The sequence below is a fragment of the Lissotriton helveticus genome, chromosome 4_1 (assembly GCF_964261635.1).
Source record: "Lissotriton helveticus chromosome 4_1, aLisHel1.1, whole genome shotgun sequence".
Taxonomy (NCBI): Eukaryota; Metazoa; Chordata; class Amphibia; order Caudata; family Salamandridae; genus Lissotriton; species Lissotriton helveticus.
The window spans coordinates 1651044979-1651069923 of NC_136063.1; the positions used below are offsets into that span (position 1 = coordinate 1651044979).

At 44.0% G+C, this 24945-nt stretch overlaps 1 protein-coding gene across 4 annotated transcripts in view; it reads right to left on the minus strand.

Annotated features, from left to right (window-relative positions):
* PDCD6IP (programmed cell death 6 interacting protein) overlaps positions 1 to 24945 on the minus strand; it is a 369384-nt gene that overhangs the window by 149908 nt on the left and 194531 nt on the right. For all 4 annotated transcript variants that reach the window (XM_078688299.1, XM_078688297.1, XM_078688300.1 and 1 more), the window contains exon 12: positions 24403 to 24572. In XM_078688299.1, coding sequence (XP_078544425.1) covers positions 24403 to 24572 — 170 coding nt within the window. The remainder of the gene's footprint in view (positions 1 to 24402; positions 24573 to 24945) is intronic.

Consider the following 24945-nt stretch of genomic DNA (forward strand, 5'->3'; position numbering starts at 1 on the left):
GCCAGAGTACAAGATCGTGTGTGCCAACAGACAGAATACCCACCCCGGTGGAGGTGTGGCCATTATCTATAGATCTATCTGGTCCATCTCTTCCTTCTCCTATGCCCAAATAGAATGTATCGAGGCACTACCTTTCTGTATCAAATTAGCTGCTAACTGTACATACTCAGGTTTATTAGTATACCGCCCCCCCAAATCTAAAATTACCCATCTTCCGGCCCTTCTTGATTATGCCTTACAAGCCTCCTCCCGTTATGCCAATTTCTCCCTCATAGGGGATTTCAACCTTCATGTCGATAATATTGAAGACCCCACCATCGCCAATTTTCTATCTACTTTATCAGATGGTGGGCTAAACCAAATAATTTCCGGGCCAGCGCATAAGGCAGGACACATTTTGGACCTTATTTGCACCAATTTAACAGACATCTCCACAAGTGGTCCCATCCCTGTAACCTGGTCCGACCACTATGTGATCCCTTTCACCATCTCCTTCTACCATCAGGATCGATCGAGCCCCCCGCCCAATCCATTGGGCCGCAACTGGAGGATGATCTCCCCTGAGAATGTAGCCACTCATCTCTCCTCACCCGCCCCCGAGGAAGCCACAGATTTAGACAGTAGATTGGCGAACTTCAACCTTTGGATCACCTCCGCTATTGACCTCCTAGCCCCTATCAGACCTATTAAATCCTCAAGAGCCACTCCCTCCGCACCGTGGTACTCGGATGAACTCCGCAAATGTAAATCGGCCTGTAAACAGCTTGAGAGAATTTGGAGACAATCTTACTCTCCTAACAGCAAACTCATATATAAAGCCTCCCTTAAGGAGTACAGGAAGAAAATCATAGGTCACAAAAGAACCCATCTAGAGGAGAAAATATCCCGGGCACAAGGGTCCTCAAGAGAGATCTTCAATACTGTCAGAACCTTCACTGACCCACTTAATAATCCACATTTGTATAGCGCACAATCACCCGTTAGGGTCTCTAGGCGCTTGGGGGCCGTCGGGAAGATTAAGCAAGCTATTGCCCAGAGTCACATGGTGCTGGGCTAACCTGCCGCCGGAGCCGGGGATCGAACCCTGATCCCCAGATTCCAGCGTCAGTCGCCCTGGCCGCGGCGCCACACCTCTTGCCCTCAAGAGTCAAACCCCGGTGTCCCAGTTCCTTTGAGACCGTCTATCTAACTATTTTGAAGACAAGATTGCCACTATTCAAAATTCCTTTCCCTGCAAGATTAATTCTGACAATCTCGACCCTGGTACAGTCAGCTCTAACCCCACACGTGTTTTTTCTAATTTTGTGGTGATTATCCCGGAACACTCGCTGGCAGAATTATGTAAATGCAAATCTGGTTCCCCCTTGGACCCCTGGCCGGCAAAACAGTATAAATCCCTTGCCCCCCTGCTCAATCCCATCTTAAATGATATCTGGAACGATTCCCTCCAGACAGGAATCTACCCCGACTCTTGGAAACACGCCAGATTGGTTCCCATACTCAAAAAAGCGAATGCAGACCCTACTGAACCTGCTAACTGCTGACCAGTCTCCCTGCTCCCGGCACCAGCTAAAGTGCTTGAGAAACGCGAACAACGGCAACTGGCTAGCTTCTTGGAAACCAACGGTGCCTTTCACAACTCACAGCACGGATTTAGGCCCGGATATAGCACCGAGTCCGCCCTCTGTGAGATGGCCGATGCCATCCGATGGAAGGTGGACGAGGGATCTAGAGCGGTGTTGGTGTTGCTTGACTTGTCGGCAGCATTCGACACCGTCTCCCACCCCGTCCTCCTTGACCGTCTGTAGGCAAAAGGCATACAAGGCAAGGCCTTGGAATGGCTTGCCTCCTTTCTGTCCAATCGGACACAGGCAGTATTCACACCCCCATTTACCTCGGATAGTCGCCCTCTCAGGTGGGGAGTCCCTCAGGGCTCCTCTCTGAGCCCCCTTCTATTCAATGTTTATTTTTCCCCCTTGGCCGAGATCATTGCTCAATCCGGTATCAAGGCCACCTCTTACGCTGATGATATACAGCTATTGTTTTCATACGATTCCCCATCCCAATCCACCTTTGACCCATTGAAAAGCTGCCTTCGCAACATCGCAAGCTGGATGGATAACAACTCCCTCCGGCTTAACGCCAGCAAAATAGAGGTTATATTTTTCCATCAGCCCTCGCCCCTGGACTCTAACTTGTGGTGGCCTCTAGAATTGAGCACACCCCCCTCACCCAAAGACTCAGTTAAAAATCTCAGGGTAATTTGGGATACCAACCTTTCCTTTCAAAAACAAATCCAGACTGTATCCGCGGCCTGTCTTTCTAAGATGCGGATGATAAAAAAGTTCATCAATTTCCTCCACAGCCAGACTAGGAAAACCATCGTGCAGGCCTTGATCACCTCCCATCTGGATTACGCCAATGGACTGTACCTTGGTCTCTCCTTGGGCCTCCAACGGCGTCTCCAGAAAGTCCAAAATGCTGCAGTTAGACTGGTCTGTGGCCTCCCCCTTCGTGAACATATTACTCCCCACCGGCATAAGCTGTATTGGCTCCACGTTCACAAAAGGGTGGAATTCAAGGCACTCACCCTAGCTCACCGGGCTGTCAAGGGAAAGGGTTCTGCATACTTATCCTCCTGCCTCCGTCCATACAGCAATACCAGACTTCTCCGATCTAGCTACAAACATCTTCTTTCCACCCCCAGATTTAAAAAAGTTCGATCTGGGGGAAAAACATTCCAAGCCGGCGCCTCTTCCCTCTGGAACAAGCTACCTATGTCCATCCGGACCATTCAGGAGGAACTCCCCTTCCGGAGATCTTTAAAAACCTTTCTCTTCAGTTAGTACCATCTGAGTCAGACACAGCATCAGTTCTCACAGAAGCGCCGGGACACCCCGTTGGGGTATCTGTGCGCTATATAAAATTCCTTAATAAATAAATAAATAAATAAAAGTGCAAGAGTCTGTTCGGAGTGTAAATCGTTGCCTTGAAATCCTGCTTACCAATATCATAGCCTACCACATTAATGAAAAATCTTATGTTATTTATTTATTAACAGGTTGACACTAGGCTTCTGACGACTCTGATGAAGTTTATCTTTGTATTAATAATGATTATACATTTCATTAGGAAATGCTTACACTGGAGTTCTGAAATTGGGCAGCCGTTTATTGACCCTTGTGTGGGGGCTTAAGTTGTGGCCTTTGAAAGCGGAGGGCCCGTTGAGATGGCAAAAGATCTTAACTATGACCAAGGTGAGGATACTCAAAAGGTCGGATCTAGAATGCCACTGATCCATCTATCTAAAAAGAAACTAGCCTCGACAGTAGATAATGTGAAAGATAACCTATTGGATATGTAAGAAACCAACTATCCCAAAAAGGATATCATGCACTTGAGGGTTCACCCTGGACCCTACCCAACTAGCCATCTGAAAGTCCTTGCTTAGCTTGTGCTCTCTGTGCTATTTTCCATTAGCAAAGATCAAGACATATGGGTTTAAAGTAAGCTTTCCAGAAGAGGCATTAGTAAAGACCACACAGACAACCGTTTTGGGTCACCTCGAGAAATGAGATGCACACGAAGACCTGAAGAAAGCAGTACTTCACAGACTTCAGGAGAAATACTGGCAAAAGTAATCAGAATAGGGTGAGGGAAGTCACAACTTCCTTAGCATTGCAGAAAGCCAGCCTATTTAAATATGTGATGACATAAGAGACTACCTTGTGTGCAAGTGTCCAACAAGCCACCCACAAGAACGAAAAAAGTTGGATAACGTGTAGAAAACTAGGGTCTGCTTTGATCTTAACAGCCTGTAATGTAATGCTGTCAATAGTAGCATACTGCGTCAGGAAAATGGAATCATCTGGAGCTGGTCTGTGTTGTCTTGCAATAGGGAAACTCACTGGTTGGGTCAATGATGACTTGGACTAGTCATTCATGAGGAAGTCAGTCAGGGATTTGTTAAATGAGACTATGGGCTCCAAGTCACAAGGCTAGGCTGCAAACCTTTAGTCAGGAGGTTGACCTTAATTACCACTGGTAGAAAGAATAAATCCAGTGCTTCTGCACCTATGCAAATCACCACTGTAAAAGTATCACTCTAATGTTGGGAGCTGAAGCACACATTCAAGTCCATATCTTGTGATGTGTACACGCCACTGGCATTTTATAGTTCAGGATACAAGACAGCATCAGTATAATTAGGAGTGAAGAAGCGGTTCAATTATTAATAATCTTCATTATGCAGGACATGCACAAGGACTTGGGAAATGTCATAATCTAAGGATAATGACCATCATTCTCTTGTCTCTAAGGCAGGGAAGTAGCAGGAGAGTCTTTATCAAACTGAGGTCTGAATTTGTTAAATTAGTAGCACGACATAATTAGTAGCACGACATATGGAGTGCACTATCTGAATTTGGTTCAGAAACAGAAATGTAATCAAGTAGCAGTGCAAAACAGGAACCCATTAGCTTGCGACAAACTAGCTAAGGAATGGCCTGGCTGAAATTCTCCAAGGTCAGATAGCACCTTTAAATACCTAACTGGGAGCCCCTAGCAGATTCATGGGGTCTAGCGGTACACCCAAAGGACCTATGCAATCTTAAAGAGTTTGCAGAATTGCTTCCTTGAAAGCTGTGGAATTGCTGCAGAGTTAATGTTGGCCCGAAAACTCAGGACACATGAGCTCTAGAATTGGAATTGACTTTAGAGTCGGAAATCAAAGCCAGAGTAGAGCACAAACAATGAGACCTCTCCCTGAAGCCAGTGAATCGAGAAGCCAATAAGCCTCACTTGGACATCTTATTTTTTCGACTTGCCACAACTTCTTTTTGAAATTACCATAAATGGCCTCTGGATGTGGAGCAGGACTGTCCCAGATTCTTGTGCTTGGCAAAAGGGTTTAGCTTCTTGCTCTGAAGAACTTCCGAAGCATCAGGGAGCATTTGTTACAGAAATAGAACCATCTATGCTGCTGACGCACCAAGGGCAGACGTCATGTCCTGTCGATTTAGGAGGTTACATCCTGCACACTGTCAAATGCATTCAGGGAAAGAATCAAAGAACAGTTGTAAGAAGAGGTCCACAACCAGAAGAACGCATGTCAGCATGCAGGGCAGGCACTTATATGCAGGTCTGTGCCATCGTGCCTAGAGGCAGTAAGGAGTCATGGCAGGCAAATGGCACCAACTTCTGGTGCACAAGAGCTTTTGCAAGAGCTTCTGGATGCAGTCTGGCACTTCAGGAGACTTCCATGGTGTGAAATCATCAGGTTTAAAATCTGTGTTTAGGAGTAAGCTTCAGAAGTCCACTTACATCATGCCACACCTTCGAATAGATTCTCTTGAGGCATCCCAAGAACTGCACATAATGCTGGGAAGAACCACCCTGTCATCTATACTTTTGTCTTGCTGACTTCCCAAAAGGAGACTGGGCAGTTACTAACATCAAAAATGTGGACTGTTTATTAGTCTTGCTGTTGTTAATAGGTGATTGTGAGAAAGTGCCATCTTTTTTGCATGGTATGTCCCCACTTTTTGCTGAATTGCTGATGTACTTTGACTGAGTGTGCCCTGGGTTCCTAGCAATCGGGTACCCAGGGCATGTGTTGATTTCCTAAAGCTGCATTGAAGCCTAAACCCAATTGGCATCTCTGGCCACATGTCAGACCATGGTAAATGGTATCCCAGGTACCCAGGGCACTGTGACCAGAGAAGGTCCCTAAGGGCTGCAGCACTTATTGTGTCACCCTTAGAGGCCCTGTACCCTGACACACAAACACTGCCTTTGCAGGCTGAGTGTCTTGGTGCAGAACAAAACAGAGTCGACATGGCACACATCCCTGTGTGCCATGCCCACAACACACTGCTCTGGCATACCTCAGTCACCCCTCTAGCTGGGTGCCCTATGCCAGTGGTGTGGGTACAAGGGCATGAGCCCTGTACCCCTACAGTACCCAGGTCCATTCCTGGGTACTGTAAGTGCAGTGCTGCCATTAAGAGTGGTGCTGGGAGATCATCATCACGAAACTCCACAGCACCATGATGGCTGCACTGACGACTGAGAAGTTTGGTATCAAACTTCTCTGCACATTAAATCCACACTGATGCCAGTGTGGGATTTAATGTAAGATGCACGACAGAGGGCAACTTAGTGTTGCCCACTGAAAGTAACCCACAACCAGAGTCCTGACTGAGAGGCTGCCACCCAGCAGACATGTTACTGGACCCCTGGGTAGAGAGCCATCCGCTCTCATGGGTCTGCAACAATGCACATCCTTGGGCGAGGTGCTAGGCCTCCGCCCCCAGGGTGGGCAGGGAGGAGCTTCAAAGACATGCCGCCTTTGTGAGCTTCCCCAGGCCACTTGCAGTACTCAGCAACTGGTCCCCATCGGTTCTGACCCCCACTCAGGCGGGAAAACCTAAGTGAGGAAACCTAAGTGTGCCAGCCTCTGCCAACCCCACCTCTAGGATGGAGGAGACGAGGTGAAGCACAACTCCGGGCTCTCACCATCTTGAAGATGGGGAGCCCTACCCAATCAGAGATAGGCTCCTGCCCGCCTCCCACTGGCCTGCAGCCTTTGTTCAACTTCCTGCTTTCCCATTGAAATACATTGGGCGCCCGGCGGCCCAAAAGCACCCTGCATACAGCCGCCCGAGTGCCACTGGAAGTGCAGCATCTGTTCTATTCTACTTTACCACTTGCCCTGTGCAAGTGACCAGGAGCTCCGCTCCCACAGCCGTGTGCTCTGCCTGCTATAAGCCACCAACCAAAGGCCCTCTGCACGCCATTGGCTAACATTGGGCCTACTCTATCTGCACCCAGCTGCCCCTGTGCCGCTGGGGGTGTAACAACTGTACCTACCTGACCCTGGGGGACCCCTGAGTCTTACCCAGAACCTTAACTCTGCCAGTCGAGTACTTACCCGGAGACCTATAACTTGCTTTTTCTCCATAGGGTAACATTGGCTGGTTTCATTTGAAAATTAAGTGTTGAATTTTGAAACTTTGAAATATTCCTTAAAAATCATTCGATCAACTAATACGAATTTACTCACCTGTTACCAGGAGAGAACCCAGTGCTGGATCTTTGTGCCCAACACTGACCCTACACAAAGGAATTACAACTGTGATTTTTCGATAACTCAATTTTCTCCCATAGGATAACATTGCCTGGTTTTTACCAGAATTTCTTCGAAGTGTTGATTTTCAAAACATACAAATATTCTTTAAAAATCGCCTGTGTAACAAAAACGATTTATTTCAACTGTTTACAGGAAATGCACCAGGGCTGAATCCAGGATCCAGCCCGAGTAAAAAAAACATTCGTAAAGTGATTTTATTGCATTTACTTAAAACTTTCCATTGAGCTCAATGTTATAATTGTGTTTAACTTGTGTTGCATATTGCAACAATTGTATTGATTGCATTTAAAAGTCTACTGCTATTTGAAAGTATTCAACTGTAGAACCTCATTCTGAGAAAGTATTTTTTAACCTACTTGTGGTTCTAAAATAAAACCACAATATATTTTCATATACAAAACAATTGGCCTAGAGTTCAGTACTTGAGTGTGTGAGACCATTTGCTGACTGGGTGTGTACAACAAATGCTTTACACTGTCCTCTGATACTGCCTTACTGCTCGACCAAGCTACCACTTTAGAGGGTAAGGTTATATCTAACTTTAACCTCTGCCAAACCTCTGGGGACTGTGAACTCTGTGCACACTGTACCTTACTTTGGTGCAGTATATACAGAGCCACTTTCTTACAGTGAATTTTAGTATATAGTCATCAAAGGACTTGAGTCTGCGCCATGGTTATTAAGTTTATATGGGTATGGTTCTTCTCCGATTTTCTCTACTGCAGCCGTATTGCGGTTTAATGAAGGTATATGTATGAGTGAACTTGGGATAAATAATGTCAATTAATATAAAGTTAATTTCAATTTGTTATACTTTAAGGTGTAGTACTTATTTTAGCTGAAATCCTGTGATACTTATATTCCTACTCAAACATGTTATAAAAATGTAACATCTGGGGGCATTGCTTGAGGGGCCAAGATTGTGGCAACTTTCCTATAATGCTCCTGACCCACAGGGGTTACCGCAACCACGGCGGGGGAGGAAGAGGTCCTTGTGCTGTTGGCCCAGTGTGCGGGAGGTGGGGACCTGCTGCAGTGCCTATCCCAACATCCACTACAGGGCAAATTGACCCCGGAGACAGCGGCTGCAGCTGATCCCCTTCTTCTCCTTGTCTGGTGTTGGGGGATGCAGGAGGTGGGGCCCTGTCGGTCCTGAGGGTCGGACACCCCGAGACAAGCCCCCGGGAGGGAGGGACCCCCACCTGCCAAGTTTTATGCTCAGCAGAAAATATAGCCTGGCACTGCAACCTATGGTAGGCGGGGCTAAATCCTATCCGAAGGGAAAACAGAAGGCCAAACACCAACAAATGGCTAGCCTAGAACTTCATATCTCGACCCTAGAATGTATAGGTTACAGCAAAATGACAGAAAAGGCGGGACCACCTTGCTCTTGAGAGGACATCCCTCCAACAGCATGCTCTTGACAAGGCTCACCGGTGCTGGATAGCGTCGACGAGGAGGGTCTATGTGTGGGGTAACAAATCAGGTAAGCTCTTATATTGGGTGGTGATGAGGGAGGTGACCTCCTGGATCACTCCCTCAATTTTGACCAAGGACGCCAAGAACGGCACAGTTGCGATGACTGCAATGACCATTGCAGAACGCTCACAGAATAATATAGCTGTCTATATGCAACACATAAGCACCCCACAAGGAAGGTCTCAATCCCCTACTGACAGACATCCCAATGCTGAGAGTTAGCGTACAGGACAGGACCTACCTGTACTTCCCCCTCAAAGCCAAAGAATCATATTGGCACTTAAAGATTTGAACCCTGGGAAGACACCACAGTTCAGATTGCTTCCCAAGCGAGTTCTACCAGTGCTACGAGGTTCAATTGACCCCTCATCTCCCGCATCTGAACCAAAAAGCGATCGACAAATCGCACTTTCCACCATCCTTGACTTGGCCACCCATAGTCATTGCCAAAACCAAGTCCACCCCATGACCATCGTGCATTCTATCAACCAGTTTCCATCATTAATACCAAAGCTGAAACATACGCAAAAGTTCTGGCCAACCGGCTACTTAAAGAGCTTTCGAACCAGATACATCAAGATCAATGTCGGTTCAAGCTACTGTAGTCCAAAAAGCTTATCTGAGCTTGAAGACCAGAGTGTCCTCCTACTTCTGGACTTCGAGAAGGCATTTTATTTGCTGAACTGGGCATCCCTTGATGAAGAATTAGTGAGAATGGGATTGGGCCCTAAATTCAGGTCATACATGTAGGTGCTGTACTCCAGCCCCTAGGCTCATGTCTGTCAATGGCACCCTCTTTGCCTCTTTTGAGATAGGTCTGCTCTGTTCTCTCCTTTTCGTTTTGGCTATAGAATCCCTTGCTGCCTGGGTCTGCTGTGATGAACAGATATGAGATTTTGATTGGGTGAATGGCTTTAAAGGATAATGATGTCCAACTCTTTGTCTCTGAATCTTCTCTCACCAGCCCGAGGCTATGTCAGATACTCACCTTTTATGGAGAGGCCTCTGGTCTACCTATTAACTGGCCCAAGTCTATCTTTGTTCTCCTGAATGGAAACCGACCAGTGACAGATTGGCAATAGCAACTGATGATCCACAGACTCTGCTTCCAATACCCACATATTCAGGTGGGGCTAGAACCCAATTTAACTTGGAGCCTCACAGAGGAGCACCCAGGCTAAACTCATGGCAGTTCTCCGCAGATGGACACTGCTCCCCCCCCCACCAATATCCCTAGATGCACAGCCCCATATAAAATGATTGTGCAACACATGATGCTGTATATCCTGCAAAACTACCCTTATGTATGCCATATGCCTGATTTCCCAACATATTAGCCAAGAGACGCTCTTTCCGATGGCGCAATCGCCCCTCCTATATTGCATACGCCAAATGTGTTCAGTCACCATACAACAGAAGGATGGGCATGGCAGATGTCCATCTACATTACTGGAAGCCCACATACGGGTGGCCAATGACTGGTTGAGCAGAGGGAAGCATGAACAAGTGATCCGCTTGGGGATGGCAACTATGGGGCTGGACAATATTAAGTGTATGCTCTCCTCTTCCTGCACCACCTCCCAGATTCCACTCAAGTAGTGCAGCTCACATGGAGCTCAGAGGTGAAATGGATCGGCTGTGATAAAAAGATTACACTCAAGACGAGACTGTTGACAAGATGATGGTTAAATCATCCATCCTCCCTTGAATTCAAGAAGTGGGACAACATCGGAATAAAAATGGTTGGGGATGTATGGCACGGGGTGGTAGAAAAGGGGGTGGTGATGGACGGAGCATCTGAACCAATCAAACACTCACACCCAGTCAACAGATCTGGGTTTAATCCATCACCGTTTTTTAGCCCACACTGCCACCCCAGTTCAGACATGGCCATATGCAAATCAGTCTGACCCTGTGCCTCATGGGAACAATCCAGCCCGAACTGCCAAGCTATGCCTTCACTGGACCGGAAACAAGCTTCCGAGGACCGGTTTCTGGCATTTCAGCCATCTTCAGCCCGGCTTGCTTGAATCCAGTGGCAAAGTGAGCAAGGGACTCACGTCTGAGCATACCCTGCCAACTTATGGCGAACAAAGTGGTACAAAAGGGGGTGGTGATGGACGGAGCATCTGAACCAATCAATCACTCACACCCAGTCAACAGATCTGGGTTTAATCCATCACCGTTCTTTAGCCCACTCTGCCACCCCAGTTCAGACATGGCCATATGCAAATCAGTCTGACCCTGTGCCTCATGGGAACAATCCAGCCCGAACTGCCAAGCTATGCCTTCCCTGGACCGGAAACAAGCTTCCGAGGACCGGTTTCAGGCATTTCAGCCGTCTTCAGCCCGGCTTGCTTGAATCCAGTGGCAAAGTGAGCAAGGGACTCACGTCTGAGTATACCCTGCCAACTTATGGCGAACAAAGTGGTACAAAAGGGGGTGGTGATGGACGGAGCATCTGAACCAATCAAACACTCACACCCAGTCAACAGATCTGGGTTTAATCCATCACCGTTCTTTAGCCCACTCTGCCACCCCAGTTCAGACGTGTATGGCATGGGTTCACACCTTAAATCATTCCAAACCCTCCAGTCTGAGTATGATCTACACAAATCACAATTTTCCCTGTACACGCAGTTGTGCCATACCCTCGAACACCACTGAGACTCCCTCCGCACTGCCCTGAGTTTTGCCCACTTGAATCTAAGTTCTCAAGAGTTCTATAAATGAGAAGGGCATCTCAAAGATCTACAAAACACTAGTGCTCAATTCTCTTGATTTGAGAACACTACTGTGGTCTTGAAGGAAGGGCTGGCTTGGCTCCCGGACAACTCTGACTGGAAGGACGCACATAGCTTACCGAACACTGGTGAGAATATAGTATGTGGGTAGACTACTAGAACCAACCTGCTGTTGTTGCCCTGAACTGTATGCCCTATACTTCCATGTCATTTTGGAATGTTCTTGAATCAAACAATAATGGCAAGCGATATTTGCTTTCCACTCGCACTTGTTGGGGATGCCCATGGATCCATCCCCAAGAGTAGCCCTCCCGGGGATAAAAGACAACATCTGGGGGATATGTAGGGACAGAAACTCTGGTAGGGTTGGGACTATTCTAGCCAAGAGAGACATTGCATAATTTTTGCTCAGTGGAAACAGGCAATGGACTGCTATGTCAAACAGGAAGATCCTATTTATATGCCACGAGGGTGCCCCAGGAAACATGGGAGAGTATGAGAGCTGGCATATTAGGGCCTGATTTAAAGTAGGTTTCTTCCATAACAAATGATAAATTGCCTATGCTCATAGCTTGTCATAACCATGAAAGATGCTATGTAGTGTTGTGATCTTGTTTTCAAAACAATAAAATTGAGTTTATTAAAATAAAAGTAAAGTCTGGTTAAGGAGGCCACCCACACAATTAAACAGAAGCTTACACCAATAACTAATGAGTCAATTATGTGGCAACATAATAAAAACTCCAGTCCTTAAGAGGCCTTCTTTATGGTGTCTAATGAAATGCTTTGTAACAGTAATCCCAGAAAGCCTATTTTAGCGTGGTAGAAATGATCATAGCATGGTTTCTTAACGTAGCATGGTCTATTTATCATAACATATTGTCTTGCAATTGAGTCAAGATAGTAATGTTTACACATGCTTCCTCTAAACATTACTATGCAGTGTCACATATCCCACACAGATCACTTGTGAAAGCTGTTAAAGCAACCTTACCTTTTGTAGAATTTACTAATGGCAAACCTGTTAGCAGCCAATTGATCCAATGTGGCAAAAGGGTAACATTGAAAGTTGTATAATCATGGGGATGGGGGAGGTAGAGTGAAGATCCTTTCAGTCTCCAAGGTTAACTCTTATAATCAGAAGGGGGAAAGGATCACTTGTCCTGCTTAAACCTTGGGTTCACAAGTCGAGGAACTGGTATCTCCCAACAAATATGACTCTCATACACGTGTATTTCAGATGGTCTTTCTTCAGCGGTATATACTGGGTACCCGCTTTTTTTACACGTGCGTGCGTAATCATCGAGTCATTTTTTGTATTGTGCACCCTCCACCAGGAGGTTTTGCCTTAGGTTTAAGGCAGTAGTGATCGTGGATAGTGGGGGGGGGGGGGTTTTGTGGTGGTGTAGTTGTTAAAAATCCGGACAGCCAGACAGAGACAATTTTAATAAGTCTGGATTCGGACTGTAAGTAAAAAGTTAGGTGCACTTTTTGAATTAGTTAGGGATTCAAGTGCATATTATATCTAGAGTTTAAAAAGAGGTCAACATGTTTCAGCCTTTGGTAGTCAGAGGATCTTAGGCTTTCGTCAGGACCAATGGGGGTGAATAAATAGTGAGAAAAAACGTTGTGGGAAGAAAAAAGGTAAATTGACCTGATTCTTCGTGATTCAAGGTTTCATTGTACCTGGAAAATAAAGAAACACGCACACAAAACAGCAACAGACAGGGAGATGGGGTGCGGGAAAACACATATTATGTACAATAGTACCTTTTCGTTATTAAGTAACTAGAAAATGGCAATTCTTTTCTTCATACTCATTTCAGGCGTCAACTCTTCCTTTGTCATACTTCGGTGGGCAGGAAAGACTAGTACTGTATTGAGGTGCCCATAGTTTTATCATTGTACTCTCTTAGTGCGTGTACTATAGTGAGAACCGTTGTAATTGTGGCCGCTTCGTGGTTGCATTCACACTGCAGTCATACCATGCTTTCTTTCACATATTATTCGGGTGTTTGATTTTACGTGCTAAAATGAATTGTACACATGCTCTTTTGACCAGAATTTGTTCGTAGGTCATTATTTGGGGAGTGCGTTATGCGTGACTCGAGTGGTGCCCAATGCGCTGTATGCGCTAATATCCCTCGTGCATACCTTGTTATGTTTGAAGAAATACTTCATCGGGGATTTAAGGCTGATCGAGAGAGGTCTTACTAGAGGGGTATTAAAGACAAAATGTTACATGGCGCAATCTTGTACTTGCGGTTTTACTCTCGTGCTCCGTGCGCTGGGCTCTCAGTGTTACCTTAGTGCCTTCTTGCTCGGTCTCTGCCGCATGTGCTGGCTCTGCCTGTCATCACCCGGAACTACAGGGCGGTGTAGTTCCGGGTGGGTTTTAACGTTGTGGTACTAGAGATGGAAGAGTTACTTTCCGCTCGTTCTTACTTATCATTACTAATTGCCCATTTAGCACGGATAGGCTTTGATAATAAGAATAAAATAAAATAAAATAAAGTGAATTAAATAAATCAAATGATTAGGTAGCAATTGGGTTACTCATATTAATCGTGCAAAGGATTATTAGATGCATCTATTTTGGAAGAAATACTTCATGATCGATCTAAGTCGATGGTTATTACTATCTTTCAGAATCAATAATTCATGGGGGGATAACTACATTTGTCATTATTATCTATCAGAATTACTAATACATTTGTCATTTGACTCTCAGGGCGATAATTAGGTGAGAATTCAATCTCTAGTAAATTTGTTGCAAAGGTATATTGCTGAAGGCAGCCGCATTATGCCGAGTTGGTGGTCCAAGGTGCACGTCAAGGGAATTTTATAAGTTGGCATGGGAGTTACCAAGTCGTATGTGAAGGCCCTTAGGTTGTATCGTGCTCTCATAAAACACTGCCAGAAATTATGGGTATGTGGTGTGAGCAGAATTAACATGCCACATGTGTTCTCTACTAGAGGTGCTATGTTCCAGAGGGGCTTGGATAATTTATTATCTGTTGAGGGACAGCCAAGGAACAGAATCGTTAAGGCCCTGGGTATCTGTTTTAAGCCTATGGACCCAACGTTGTTCCTTTTCGAATAGTATTTTTGTGGCGTTTCTGTCTACTGTGTCTAGACTTTCTAGGATTACCCAGTGCAGGTCATTGGCTGTATGTTGTTTGTCTTTGAAATGCGATGACATCTTTGTCGTGCTTTTCTTACAGTTCACATTACTCCTGTGTTCACAGAGTCTCTGTTTGGCTTTTCGGCAGGTCATCCCAATATATCGCATGTCGCAAGGGCATGTGATCATATATACAACGTGGCTAGTGTTGCAGTTAGTGTGTTTTTTCAGTTTCCATGAAAAGTCTGGAAGTAACTGCAGTTCTTTCGTTGGTTCTGTGGTTGCACATACTACGCAGGTCCCACATGGGTAGTGTCCAGTGATTGGGGGGGTTATTCCATAGGCCTGGTTGTTGTTTTTTCTTTTTCGGAGGTGGTCTTGTGTGGACCAGAAGGTCTTTTATATTGCTGCTCCTTTTGTTTGCAAATCTGGGTTTGGACCAGGTCAGGGTGTTGGATGTTATAATCCTCCAATTACGGTTGATTATCTTTTTCACGTGGTTAGTTATTGGACTATAGGTTGTGACACAGGTAGTCCTGTCGTCGGTCTGTTTTGGGTGACTTTCAAGTAGAGATTCTCTTGGTTGATTTCTGGCTCGTTTGGCACAGGAATTGATAATTCTTTTTGGGTAATCTCTAGCTGTTAGTTTTTCACAGAGATCGCTCGCTTGCAATTTGTAGTCTTTTATGGAGCTGCAATTTCTCCTCAGTCGTAAGAACTGACTGTATGGAAGGTTTTCTCTTAAAGGGCGGGGATGAAAACTATTGAAGGATAGCAGACTATTCTTGGCAGTCGGTTTAAAGAATGTTCTTGTTTGTAAAGTGTTTCCTTCAGCAAAGATGGTTATGTCCAAGAAATCAAGGCTCTGCGCATCGGATGTATAAGTGAAATTAAGGCATTCATCTTGATTATTCAACCACCTATGGAAATCTGTTAGTGATTCTTTGTCTCCTTCCCAAATTAAAAAGATATCGTCAATATATCTCTTCCAGAAGAGTATATGACGAGAGAAGGGGTTGTTTACATTATGGATGTAAGTCTGTTCGAAAGTGCTTACGTACAGACCTGCCACGCTAGGAGCAAAGGTACTCCCCATAGATGTACCATGTTGCTGGAGATAAAGGGTGGAATAACCCCCCAATCACTGGACACTACCCATGTGGGACCTGCGTAGTATGTGCAACTACAGAACCAACGAAAGAACTGCAGTTACTTCCAGACTTTTCATGGAAACTGAAAAAACACACTAACTGCAACACTAGCCACTTTGTATATATGATCACATGCCCTTGCGACATGCGATATATTGGGATGACCTGCCGAAAAGCCAAACAGAGACTCTGTGAACACAGGAGTAATGTGAACTGTAAGAAAAGCACGACAAAGATGTCTTCGCATTACAAAGAGAAACAACATACAGCCAATGACCTGCACTGGGTAATCCTAGAAAGTCTAGACACAGTAGACAGAAACGCCACAAAAATACTATTCGAAAAGGAACAACGTTGGGTCCATAGGCTTAAAACAGATACCCAGGGCCTTAACGATTCTGTTCCTTGGCTGTCCCTCAACAGATAATAAATAATCCAAGCCCCTCTGGAACATAGCACCTCTAGTAGAGAACAAATGTGGCATGTTAATTCTGCTCACACCACATACCCATAATTTCTGGCAGTGTTTTATGAGAGCACGATACAACCTAAGGGCCTTCACATACGACTTGGTAACTCCCATGCCAACTTATAAAATTCCCTTGACGTGCACCTTGGACCACCAACTCGGCATAATGCGGCTGCCTTCAGCAATATACCTTTACTAGAGATTGAATTCTCACCTAATTATCGCCCTGAGAGTCAAATGACAAATGTATTAGTAATTCTGATAGATAATAATGACAAATGTAGTTATCCCCCCATGAATTATTGATTCTGAAAGATAGTAATAACCATCGACTTAGATCGATCATGAAGTATTTCTTCCAAAATAGATGCATCTAATAATCCTTTGCACGATTAATATGAGTAACCCAATTGCTACCTAATCATTTGATTTATTTAATTCACTTTATTTTATTTTATTTTATTCTTATTATCAAAGCCTATCCGTGCTAAATGGGCAATTAGTAATAAGTAAGAACGAGCGGAAAGTAACTCTTCCATCTCTAGTACCACAACATTAAAACCCACCCGGAACTACACCGCCCTGTAGTTCCGGGTGATGACAGGCAGAGCCAACACATGCGGCAGAGACCGAGCAAGAAGGCACTAAGGTAACACTGAGAGCCCAGCGCACGGAGCACGAGAGTAAAACCGCAAGTACAAGATTGCGCCATGTAACATTTTGTCTTTAATACCCCTCTAGTAAGACCTCTCTCGATCAGCCTTAAATCCCCGATGAAGTATTTCTTCAAACATAACAAGGTATGCACGAGGGATAAGAGCGCATACAGCGCATTGGGCACCACTCGAGTCACGCATAACGCACTCCCCAAATAATGACCTACGAACAAATTCTGGTCAAAAGAGCATGTGTACAATTCATTTTAGCACGTAAAATCAAACACCCGAATGATATGTGAAAGAAAGCATGGTATGACTGCAGTGTGAATGCAACCACGAAGCGGCCACAATTACAACGGTTCTCACTATAGTACACGCACTAAGAGAGTACAATGATAAAACTATGGGCACCTCAATACAGTACTAGTCTTTCCTGCCCACCGAAGTATGACAAAGGAAGAGTTGACGCCTGAAATGAGTATGAAGAAAAGAATTGCCATTTTCTAGTTACTTAATAACGAAAAGGTACTATTGTACATATGTGTTTTCCCGCACCCCATCTCCCTGTCTGTTGCTGTTTTGTGTGTGTGTTTCTTTATTTTCCAGGTACAATGAAACCTTGAATCACGAAGAATCAGGTCAATTTACCTTTTTTCTTCCCACAACGTTTTTTCTCACTATTTATTCACCCCCATTGGTCCTGACGAAAGCCTAAGATCCTCTGACTACCAAAGGCTGAAACATGTTGACCTCTTTTTAAACTCTAGATATAATATGCACTTGAATCCCTAACTAATTCGAAAAGTGCACCTAACTTTTTACTTACAGTCCGAATCCAGACTTATTAAAATTGTCTCTGTCTGGCTGTCCGGATTTTTAACAACTACACCACCACAAAACCCCCCCCCACTATCCACGATCACTACTGCCTTAAACCTAAGGCAAAACCTCCTGGTGGAGGGTGCACAATACAAAAAATGACTCGATTACGCACGCACGTGTAAAAAAAGCGGGTACCCAGTATATACCGCTGAAGAAAGACCATCTGAAATACACGTGTATGAGAGTCATATTTGTTGGGAGATGCCAGTTCCTCGACTTGTGAACCCAAGGTTTAAGCAGGACAAGTGATCCTTTCCCCCTTCTGATTATAAGAGTTAACCTTGGAGACTGAAAGGATCTTCACTCTACCTCCCCCATCCCCATGATTATACATATCAAGCAGCGAACAGCTGTGGGAGAAAATTTCATAGGCACCCATAAGAGCCTGTGATATCATACTGCCTAACAATACCTTGTTATCATGGCAGGAAGCTTTGGTCTCAGTTACACTACTGAGGACATCGATGAAATCTTGGCAAGACCGCCTCTACTCATGGAAGGTGACCTCAACCAGACTCTGTCTTTGACAGCAGAATGGGACGAGTTAACAGAAGTAAAGAAAGAACAGGTACGAACAGCAGTACATGGCATAATCATGACCGAGTATCTCCGAGTCAACGCTGCACCCAAAGGCCTTTGGGTGACGAATGCACCACGCATTTTTTTGAAAGACCTAGCGTTTAGAAAAGATTGGTCCTCCATATCATGGAAGTGCACCAGAGACTACCTAGTGCTAATAATAAAAACTGCAACAAGACTCACGGACGAACTCGCAATCAAGATTGAGATATTGGAAACAAAACTGAACAACACAATCAACATAACCATCTACAAAACCCGTCTTGACGAGATAAACAAAGAAATGAAAGACAGTCAAGAATATCTAACACAGACAAAATTGCAGAAACTTGCAAAAGAATTGAAGAGGTTCTCCTTGGAACGCATTCACCCTTACAGTAGCAAAGACTACAAACTCAATGATAACTCAGACACAAACAGCATGTCATCAGACAACAGCTCAAATCAGAGCGGAGATGATACCACACCACGAGGCCGCGGGAACTTCAGGAACAGAAGAGGACAACAAAGAGGCCGTGGCAACTACTGGCGCCCCCCTTATTTTCAAAACAATGGACAAGGAATACCATTCCATCCATTTAACCCCCAGTTTCAAGGGTGGCCAAACTCATACTTCCCGATACCCATGAACCACCAAATGCCCCCACAAGGTGCCCAAAATTACCAGCAAAGCCGTCCTTTTTTAGGGAATGGCCAGAACAACCGGAGGTCCAGGCAAAAAGGAATAACATGGTCCGACCAGACGCGACAGGTTCAAACCAGAAGCGTCACCAAAGCCAACACAGGACAAGGCCCGACAGTCTAATAGTCAACCTAACAGGACTAGAATTGACAGAGGACCAGACAAGTGTCCTGAACAAAGGATTAGGCTACGTGCCAACCCCAAAAACAGATATTTTCAGAACAAAATGCGAACTTGCAAACTTTTGCCGCACGCTGAAACTGAAAGCGTTTTTCAAAGGAGAACAACAACCTCAAGAAGGAGACACCTCTTTAAGAAACAAGTCGACCTTCTGCCCACTTAACTCGCAAGTACCCATTGAGATTAGTACCTTCGAACAGGCCATCATGAAGGAAGTTGAAGAACTAAATCAACATCCTCCGAGACCTTTCCAGAATCTAACAAAAGCCGAAACAATCGCTCTGACTGAATTGAAAGATAATCATGACATAGTCATCAAGCCTGCGGACAAAGGCGGAGGTGTAGTCTTACTATCAGCGGAAGGATATGATAATCAATGTATGATTCTACTAGCGGACACCAAATTCTACCAAGTAATTACAACTGACCCAACACCACGTTTACAAAGGACAATAGCCTTGATGATTGAGGAAGCAGAGTGTAACAACTGGTTATCTAAAAAAGAGGCGGACTATCTGGTAACAAAAGAACCAGTTACGCCATATTTTTACTCTCTATCCAAGACACATAAAGACAAGATGCCCCCACCAGGAAGACCAATTGTCTCGGGGATCAATTCCATTCTAGAGCCATTGTCACAATTTGCGGACCAGTACCTAAGACCACTGGTCCAAACCACGCCTACCTACCTAAAAGACACACGAGACCTGATCAATAAGTTGGAGAACTTTGAGTACTCAGCAAACAGCATGCTCTTAGTAGGTTTAGACGTCGAGAGCCTCTACACAAGCCTTCCACAACAGAAAACTTTAGAGACTCTCGAATCAATATTGTTCAACATTGAATGGCACCATCGAACTCCAAGACACTTTGTACTGGAATGCTGCAGACTGGCCCTCATGGAAAACTTTTTCCAATATAAAGACACCCTTTATCTCCAGCAACATGGTACATCTATGGGGAGTACCTTTGCTCCTAGCGTGGCAGGTCTGTACGTAAGCACTTTCGAACAGACTTACATCCATAATGTAAACAACCCCTTCTCTCGTCATATACTCTTCTGGAAGAGATATATTGACGATATCTTTTTAATTTGGGAAGGAGACAAAGAATCACTAACAGATTTCCATAGGTGGTTGAATAATCAAGATGAATGCCTTAATTTCACTTATACATCCGATGCGCAGAGCCTTGATTTCTTGGACATAACCATCTTTGCTGAAGGAAACACTTTACAAACAAGAACATTCTTTAAACCGACTGCCAAGAATAGTCTGCTATCCTTCAATAGTTTTCATCCCCGCCCTTTAAGAGAAAACCTTCCATACAGTCAGTTCTTACGACTGAGGAGAAATTGCAGCTCCATAAAAGACTACAAATTGCAAGTGAGCGATCTCTGTGAAAAACTAACAGCTAGAGATTACCCAAAAAGAATTATCAATTCCTGTGCCAAACGAGCCAGAAATCAACCAAGAGAATCTCTACTTGAAAGTCACCCAAAACAGACCGACGACAGGACTACCTGTGTCACAACCTATAGTCCAATAACTAACCACGTGAAAAAGATAATCAACCGTAATTGGAGGATTATAACATCCAACACCCTGACCTGGTCCAAACCCAGATTTGCAAACAAAAGGAGCAGCAATATAAAAGACCTTCTGGTCCACACAAGACCACCTCCGAAAAAGAAAAAACAACAACCAGGCCTATGGAATAACCCCCCAATCACTGGACACTACCCATGTGGGACCTGCGTAGTATGTGCAACCACAGAACCAACGAAAGAACTGCAGTTACTTCCAGACTTTTCATGGAAACTGAAAAAACACACTAACTGCAACACTAGCCACGTTGTATATATGATCACATGCCCTTGCGACATGCGATATATTGGGATGACCTGCCGAAAAGCCAAACAGAGACTCTGTGAACACAGGAGTAATGTGAACTGTAAGAAAAGCACGACAAAGATGTCATCGCATTACAAAGAGAAACAACATACAGCCAATGACCTGCACTGGGTAATCCTAGAAAGTCTAGACACAGTAGACAGAAACGCCACAAAAATACTATTCGAAAAGGAACAACGTTGGGTCCATAGGCTTAAAACAGATACCCAGGGCCTTAACGATTCTGTTCCTTGGCTGTCCCTCAACAGATAATAAATAATCCAAGCCCCTCGGGAACATAGCACCTCTAGTAGAGAACACATGTGGCATGTTAATTCTGCTCACACCACATACCCATAATTTCTGGCAGTGTTTTATGAGAGCACGATACAACCTAAGGGCCTTCACATACGACTTGGTAACTCCCATGCCAACTTATAAAATTCCCTTGACGTGCACCTTGGACCACCAACTCGGCATAATGCGGCTGCCTTCAGCACTATACCTTTGCAACAAATTTACTAGAGATTGAACTCTCACCTAATTATCGCCCTGAGAGTCAAATGACAAATGTATTAGTAATTCTGATAGATAATAATGACAAATGTAGTTATCCCCCCATGAATTATTGATTCTGAAAGATAGTAATAACCATCGACTTAGATCGATCATGAAGTATTTCTTCCAAAATAGATGCATCTAATAATCCTTTGCACGATTAATATGAGTAACCCAATTGCTACCTAATCATTTGATTTATTTAATTCACTTTATTTTATTTTATTTTATTCTTATTATCAAAGCCTATCCGTGCTAAATGGGCAATTAGTAATGATAAGTAAGAACGAGCGGAAAGTAACTCTTCCATCTCTAGTACCACAACGTTAAAACCCACCCGGAACTACACCGCCCTGTAGTTCCGGGTGATGACAGGCAGAGCCAGCACATGCGGCAGAGACCGAGCAAGAAGGCACTAAGGTAACACTGAGAGCCCAGCGCACGGAGCACGAGAGTAAAACCGCAAGTACAAGATTGCGCCATGTAACATTTTGTCTTTAATACCCCTCTAGTAAGACCTCTCTCGATCAGCCTTAAATCCCCGATGAAGTATTTCTTCAAACATAACAAGGTATGCACGAGGGATAAGAGCGCATACAGCGCATTGGGCACCACTCGAGTCACGCATAACGCACTCCCCAAATAATGACCTACGAACAAATTCTGGTCAAAAGAGCATGTGTACAATTCATTTTAGCACGTAAAATCAAACACCCGAATGATATGTGAAAGAAAGCATGGTATGACTGCAGTGTGAATGCAACCACGAAGCGGCCACAATTACAACGGTTCTCACTATAGTACACGCACTAAGAGAGTACAATGATAAAACTATGGGCACCTCAATACAGTACTAGTCTTTCCTGCCCACCGAAGTATGACAAAGGAAGAGTTGACGCCTGAAATGAGTATGAAGAAAAGAATTGCCATTTTCTAGTTACTTAATAACGAAAAGGTACTATTGTACATAATATGTGTTTTCCCGCACCCCATCTCCCTGTCTGTTGCTGTTTTGTGTGTGTGTTTCTTTATTTTCCAGGTACAATGAAACCTTGAATCACGAAGAATCAGGTCAATTTACCTTTTTTCTTCTCACAACGTTTTTTCTCACTATTTATTCACCCCCATTGGTCCTGACGAAAGCCTAAGATCCTCTGACTACCAAAGGCTGAAACATGTTGACCTCTTTTTAAACTCTAGATATAATATGCACTTGAATCCCTAACTAATTCAAAAAGTGCACCTAACTTTTTACTTACAGTCCGAATCCAGACTTATTAAAATTGTCTCTGTCTGGCTGTCCGGATTTTTAACAACTACACCACCACAAAACCCCCCCCCCACTATCCACGATCACTACTGCCTTAAACCTAAGGCAAAACCTCCTGGTGGAGGGTGCACAATACAAAAAATGACTCGATGATTACGCACGCACGTGTAAAAAAAGCGGGTACCCAGTATATACCGCTGAAGAAAGACCATCTGAAATACACGTGTATGAGAGTCATATTTGTTGGGAGATACCAGTTCCTCGACTTGTGAACCCAAGGTTTAAGCAGGACAAGTGATCCTTTCCCCCTTCTGATTATAAGAACATTGAAAGTTGTCCAAAATCAAAGCTAGAGTGCTACCCGTGTAAAAGTCTGGTTTAATTGGAATAACCTAGGCTAAAGAACGACGCACAACAGAAGGGCCTGCATTCCTTTCACTCTTATCAATGGGCAGACTGGAAGTGCAGGAACGGTAATGGATAAATACAGATAAAATGGCCAAAAAATAAATACCATAAATCTAGGAGCCCTAATTACATATAAGGTCAGGCCGATCAGCTTTGCCAATACTGAGAAAAAACAAAACAACATTTTCTCCAAAGAAAGCATATACGAGTTAAAAAAATAATGTGACAGGGTGATTGTTTCAGATATAAAATAGTGACTCTCACATTTTAAATAATTTATATGAACTTTGTCAGTACTTGATGGATTTAGTCCTATTCGTGTGACCTGCATGGCCAGCGAATATATTTATCATTAGGTTTATTTCCCCCCACTCTTGTTTCCCTTATCAACACTTCCTTTACCAAGGCTACTGTCCCCTCTTGTTGGGAACAAGTGAATGTGATCCTCCTGTTAAAGAAGCCTACTGCAAGACCTACCATTGTGAGAAACATTTGGCCTTTTACCTTTAATGGCAAAAGTGTCATAAAGGGAGGTACATAAGCAGCTGTCCTCTTTGACTGAAGTTATGAGTATAAGTTTTGAGGAGCCACTGCATCTCATTTCTGATCATATGGTATTTAGGAAATTGATGACAATTCTTCTTTCTGCTAATGGTTTATGTCGTACACCATTTTATTCACTGCTTGTGTTTACAAGGGAAGGATGCACATAAGCATAATATCACATTTCATAAAATACAAAACAAGTAAATGTTTTCTGTAGAAGCACTTCCTGGAAGGCTGAATGATAGATCAAATAGCCAAACCCATGAGATGAGAGATTATTTCTCCTCTGGGTGGAGGTAAAGCCCCACTCTATATATTTTAAAGAAATTATAGCAATAGGTAATGCACACAGTTACGCTGTCCAACCAGACATAAAAAGGTGCTTTCATGTGTGACCCATCTGTAAATGTTTCCCCAGTTGTATTGTAAGCACTACCATTTATAACGCAAAGCAATGATCGAGTCGGTTTTTGATTAGGAAACATTATAGAATGGGCTGATGTGGCAGGCCCCGGTCAGTGAAAGAAAACCAGGTGAGCAGAATATGATTTCATAAAGATCAGTGTACAGCAGTAAACAAGCTTACAACTTATGACAGAGCTTTTCAATACATTATTTTGTGGTCTCACCTCACTACCCTGTAGGGTTTTTGCCGGGTTAGCAGAAGGAATGGATGCATTTAGTTCAGATTCCGGTTTACTTAATATTGAAATTGTTTCTCGATGAGACTGATAGCGCTCTTTCACCAATCTGTCTGCACCAACAGCTTTGTCCAAGATATTGCGGAAATTTCCTCCCTCTGCAGGCAAAAAGGAATTCCATTATGATTCAAACAGACTTATCATTTGTTTAGAGCCAAGGAATGAGATTAACAGCAGCCAGCTAAAACTCAGTGGTTTCAAGGTTTCACAGGTTTTACTTCTATCTTTTGTATTAACAACACTCAACACTGTATTTCCATTTCACAATATTACATGGGTCACATTATACATACATCATAGCTGGTCATTTCAACCAAAAACATGTTTCCAATAATTTACAGCTTGGTATCCCAGAATCTGATTATAAGTCCATATTTACTCCTTTACCCTCAAACTTCTAGCAGGATCCAGGGCTGGTGGAAAGAGAGTAGACCACAGTTGAACATAGCTCCTGTCAAGAAGTACATTTCT